Genomic DNA, 5,790 nt, shown 5'->3' on the forward strand with positions numbered 1-5,790 from the left:
ATAAATCGTGTGGCCCATAAATCGTCTGGACCATAAATCGTCTGGCCCATAAATCGGTGCACCGCTAGTTTCCAAACTTTTCTCTTCAGCAGTGCAGCTCACCGGTCAGGTACTCGAGGACGGCGGCCAGGTAGACCGGCGCTCCCACACCGATGCGATATTTCGGCAGCCCCCTCTTGATGTAGCGCAGCATGCGCCCCACAGGGAAGATGACGCCGGCCTTGGTGGACCGGGACGTCTTGGTCGTCTTTTTCTTTCCTCCTCTGCTTGACATGGCGCTCCGAGTGCCACCGGCGTTGGGCTCTGCAGAGGAAAACGAACCGCTTGTTACACAGAGGAGGATCATACTCAACTGAGAGTAGAAAAGTATTTGGCTCCGCTCCATTTGACGCTGCATTTGGTTCCAATATGAACACATTTCAGTAAATCTGAGCCGTTTCCTCTCAACATTAATCCGTCTTCAGATACAGTGCAATTCTTCTCTTTCAGGTGTGTAGAAGGAGAAAATACTAAGTAAATCTTATTGTGTATGAGAAAAGGAGATACTCCATCATTTATTAATTAATGTGTTACTTATTAACATTTTTGTGACACAGAGAAAGTTTCTGTAAATGATTAAATTGTAGGTAGGACTTTATTTTTTAATATGACAAAAGTAGAGGTGTGCCGATCGATCGGTGACCGATCATAATCGGCCGATTTTCACGAAAATCGGCCGATTACTACACCTGGTAGTGTGATCGCAGATCATTGGCTCTTGTTGCCGATCACCTGCATCTCATTTCTCAGCCTGCCTGTGCAGCTGGTCTCCTCTTTCCTTCACTCTGCAAACGCGCAGCAACAAATCCTRAGCATGTTGAACTATAACTATGACGCACTGAGTGAATGGGAACGTTTGTGTGTTGCGGCGGAAAATTGAAGCAGGTCAAAATGCATCAACACAACAAAGCTAATAGACATATAAACAATGCCATACTGGACGGAGTTTTAAAGATAGTTTTACTGATAGCAGGACAATTTGCACAATGCCTGTTTTGTTAGTTTTCTTCTTGGAAAAAGTTATTAAAAACAAGTTTTTGTCTAAATTAAGATGAAATCATGGTTCCTTTTTCCACATAATGTAACCGGTAGTGTTTGATAAAAAAAAAAAATAATTATGTGATGGGTATCGGTATCGGTGATCGGCCCTCATGGGTGATCGGTATCGGCAGGAAAAAACCTGATCGGCACATCTCTAGACAAAAGTATTAAACTATTTTGTTGATTTTAGTTCTGGAAGAAAAATCGTTATCACCTAAAATCACTGAGCAGCTCAGACGGCTGTAAATTCAACAATCGGTAACAAAATCTGGTATCGGTTGCAGATTTCATATCAACAAGATTTAAGGGAAAACTTACTGAGTTTCTCCTACCAACTTTTACCTTGTCATGTTAACTAAATCTATCTAACCTTAGCAGATGTTTAATGTGTTCTGATGTATTTGTGGATTGTTGAGCTAAACCTTTTACAGAAACAAACTTTATTTGAAGACATTTTGCTGGATAATGAGTAAATAAACATGTGGAGGTTGAATCCAGCCTCTGATTAAAAACAACATGAAACTGAGCAGAGAGAGATGATGTGTTTCCACATGGGATCATGAAATCTGTCAGCAAACCCAAGGTGACAGGAGAACAATCTGCTGCCGGTGATTACTCAACATACACAAGAGGCTTTCTGTTAATATCACCCTCATGCTAAAAAGCAGCATAAATGTCACTCACTGTGCAGGAAGATGTCAATTACCATAAGATCCCCTGTGCAAAGACATGTTTTATTCATGACAGATGGCATTATGGACCCCGGAATGCTCGTTCATTAAAGAATAATTTAATGCATTTTATATTAGGAACAAACTTAATCAAAGTTTAGCGCGTTTATTATGTCATGAAATGCGCAATAACCAAATGTTTCTGCACCAGATGTAGACTCCAATTATCTCGTCTGTCACTGGGAATCAATTACCGCCACCATAGGCCACGCTTCTTCTTCTTCTTTCTTATTTTATTTTATTTTTTTAATTTCTGCTCTGAATCAAACACGGTTAGCGCAACGGTGGTCAGTTCCAGCGGAGATATAAAACCCCGCATATGCTGGTTGAGAACATCTGCGGCATTTCTTCCTGCGGCCAGGTGTAGGTGGGTTTCTCTCCGCCACGGTGGGCATTTCTCTCCCCGCTGACATCCATTTCCGCATGTCAACAGCCAGCCCGGCGGCTCCAAAAGGCGTTTTAAAGCCCCGACTCGGCGTCAGCGCCGCAGCTGATCGCATAACCGCCTCTGTCAGCCGATGAACGCCGTATTTTCCCCGCTACAGGTCGGCGGAGAGCGGCGGCGGCGGCTGCCCCGCTCCTCCTTCCCTCCCCTTCCTGCCTGTCAGCTCCGGCAGCCCGGGCTCCGCTCTCGGCCTCCATGGCAGCGCGAGGGGGAAGAGGAAACAACATGGCAGCCTCAACGGCTCCGCTCGGTGCGCAGATTCCCGCTCGACCGACGACAGGGGACGATGAAACACACAAAGCGAGGCGACACGGACGGGTACTTACAAAGCAAGGTAGCGGGGTAAAAACAAATCCGCTCCCAGTTCTCCCGGTAACCAGCCTGGGCAGTGTCCCCCACCGACTCCCAGAATCCACAGCGAGCCGGAATATCGGAGGCAGCCAGCGCTGCCCGCGGAGCCCGACCGGAGCTGCGAAAGCTCAGCGTTTAACCCTTTGTACCTTTACTTTGTCCTCAAAACACACGGCTTCAGCCGAGGTAGTCAGTGTCCACAATGTTGTCAAATTCTACATTTAAGGTCTCAAAGTGTGGTAAAGTTTCTCCCTCACTCCGCTGCTTATCAGGGCAATGAAATGTAATCATGGTGAGTAAATGAGATTCATCTGTTAAAACAAAAACAACTCCCAACCCCATGACCTTTAGGAGAGCTGACACATGAACACACTAGTCACTGGTGTACAAAGGGGAATTTCCAAGTTCAGACCCAGAAAACAGATCCAGGTCAGTGACAGCTGTCCAGCTGACGGCCTCCATGGGTCAGTGCTCAGGAAAATGGCTCCACAGAGTGGAAAGTTGAGTGGAAGGAAGAAGGAAGCAACAGGGATACCCAAGCTAAGACCATTCAAAGGTCTGGGTGGACTGAGCCTGGAACAGTCATTGTTGAGTCGTTCCTGAACATTGGTTCAAGGTGTTCCTCGTGAACAAGAGAAACACCTGAACTCAGGAGAAAACGCATCCCTAGAAGTATAGGTTTCATTTTCCTGCAGGAATTTTCCCTGACTGGTGATTTCTATCTCATTCAACTTTCTCTGTTTGAAGTCAAAACTCAGAGCAACGTTTTCTGTCCCTAAGTGGTTCGTAAAGAAAACTTCAGATGCTTTAATGCGGCTGCCAGTGATCAGTTTGTTATACTGATTAAAATTAATAAAATAATTATGACTTTTATGTTTTGGAGCTTTTAGGACTCGTTTTGCCTGACTTTTTAGGAATCAATATTTGGAAAAAAATTGTCTTAAAGAGACACAAAAATGTTTCCTGTGTTCATTTTTTTAGCAGCTGTGCTACGGCAGCAGGCTCTTTCGCTGTAATTGGATAATATTTTATTGGTATTGAGATGATAACAGCCCCTAATTTTCTGGCATGCTATCTGATCTTTAGCCACATCAAGCCTGTAGCCGGGAACTGATCTCTAATGTTGCAATTTTCTTTTACCAAAATCAATTATTCCTGTATTTTCTGCATTAAATTGGGATAAAATCTTATTCCTACGGGACAGTGATCATGTGGCGACACAGTCTGATAAAGTTATTCATCATAGCAGCTGGTTTCAGAGATGTTGTAAAACTCCATTGTCTGAATTAGGAGAGCGTGCAGATGTTCAGTAAGAGTGGCCCGAGAACAGAGCCTTGAGGAACTCCACATGTAATCTTTAGTCAAATTTAAAATGTAAAAAAAAACAAAACACATCTCAGTCTGCCAAAAAATATCTGAACAAGTTTGGGAAAGTTTCATTAGCCAACAGTAGCAAAAACAAAAATATTTCTAAAATAATAATAATAGTAAAGAAGCAACATACAGCTAATTTGTTGACTAATTAGAATCAGGAAAAGGTTTAATTATTTTTAAATATTACACTTAGGTCTAAAAGTAATTACTAAATGCATATTTTCTTTCTAATCAGATTTGTAATTATCTAAATATATCCTAAAGGATGTAATTTCAGAAGACATAATTAAATCTTCTTAAAATAAGACAAAACAGCGACTCTCCCTCTCAGCATTCCGGGTGTAGTGACACCAGATGTCCACCAGGGGTCTCACCTGAGCTGCATATTTAACTCCAGTCTTCTGCTGGTGCATCTAATACACACCGCACAAAATGCAAATTTAAAGATAAAAATACTATAAACTAACGTGGTTGGTCTATCAGTTCACAACATGGTTGCTAAATGTAGCACTTTTTAAGTGCACTGTGTGACTGACTGTCACTCTAACCAATGGAGCAGCAAAGGCGGGACTAAGGGCAGTTGTTTACCCTGGGCAGCTAAAAGGATTCAACCCCAACTAAAAGTTTAAACATCCCACTTAAAAAATTTCCACATCTAGCCTCCTTCTACGTTCAGTTAATGTCGAAAACCATCAGTTTCCTTTAATTAAGAAATTAAATCAAACTCATACATGAATAAGCTTGCTCACACAATAAGGTATTAAAAATCAGCGATGTTAATAGTTACATGAAATGTATTCATAATTCAGCAACTAGCGCTCATTATCTATCAGCCAATCAGAGGAGATGTTGGCCACAAGCCCCGCCTACTTGGGAGTAGCTATGCAGCGTTTTCAGGAAAGTGGAGTCGGCCATTTTATAGAAAAATTATAGATTATAGAGTTATGGTGGAGCCAGCTACATAAAAGAAGAACATCGTCATGCTTCCACTTCCTGTCGTCTTCTTCTGCGTTTCTGCCAGTAGTAGTGATCATGTGTCTCATAAATCTATTTCCATACATCTGAAAAATCCCCACACAAAAACTTTTTATAAAAAATCTTTTTTTTTTTTTTTTAAATTGGCACCTTTTCATTATGCTTTTWTTTTTTTTGTAATTTCAATTTGGACAATTTTAAACGCAGCCAGTGAGACAGTGGTGACCTCACCACTGGTGACCTCACCACTGGTGACCTCACCACTGGTGACCTCACCACTGTCTCACTGGCTGCGTTTATCTGACCCTTAAAATTGTCCAAATTGAAATTATAAAAAAAAAGTGGGATTACATCAGAATTTAACTTAACCTGGAGTCAAAGCTTCAGGAGTGATGAAAGGCTGACTGATGACCTCAGATGATATTTTGACCTTTAGTGTGAGTGAGGAAGAGAAGCTGAAGACATGAAAATATAACAAACAGAAATATTATAGACAGAATAAATCTGTGTTAATGAGAGGAAAACTTATTATGCAAGAATTTGAAGTAAAATGCTGAAGTTTTAACTATTAAAGGATGACTGAAAATTTTCATGCTTGAATGTTTCATGTTATCGAACTGTGATCCCATGGGTAGGATCGTCAGGAAACAGTGATGCTTTTGGACTTTGGGAGGAAGCCGGAGTACCCGGAGAGAACCCAGACATGCATGGGGAGAACATGCAAACTCCATGCAGTTACTATGAAGCCCTACAGGTCGGGCAGGAGACCAACAGGACTCGCTATGAAGCCCTTGAGGTCAGCCTGGAGACCCACAGGACTCACTATGAAGCCCT

At 42.2% G+C, this 5,790-nt stretch overlaps 1 protein-coding gene across 2 annotated transcripts in view; it reads right to left on the reverse strand.

The window, feature by feature from the left end:
- macroh2a1 (macroH2A.1 histone) overlaps positions 1-2,850 on the reverse strand; it is a 17,420-nt gene extending 14,570 nt beyond the window's left edge. Inside the window, exons 1-2 of one of the 2 annotated variants that reach the window (XM_017303053.1) lie at positions 2,583-2,850; positions 103-303 (exon numbers count right to left, since the gene is read on the reverse strand). In XM_017303053.1, coding sequence (XP_017158542.1) covers positions 103-274 — 172 coding nt within the window. In that variant the 5' untranslated portion in view covers positions 275-303; positions 2,583-2,850. The remainder of the gene's footprint in view (positions 1-102; positions 304-2,582) is intronic. The other variant, XM_017303052.1, reaches the window with a different exon arrangement.
- Between the last annotated feature and the right edge of the window lie 2,940 nt (positions 2,851-5,790).

Source organism: Poecilia reticulata, unplaced genomic scaffold (assembly GCF_000633615.1).
Source record: "Poecilia reticulata strain Guanapo unplaced genomic scaffold, Guppy_female_1.0+MT scaffold_155, whole genome shotgun sequence".
NCBI classification, from domain to species: Eukaryota; Metazoa; Chordata; class Actinopteri; order Cyprinodontiformes; family Poeciliidae; genus Poecilia; species Poecilia reticulata.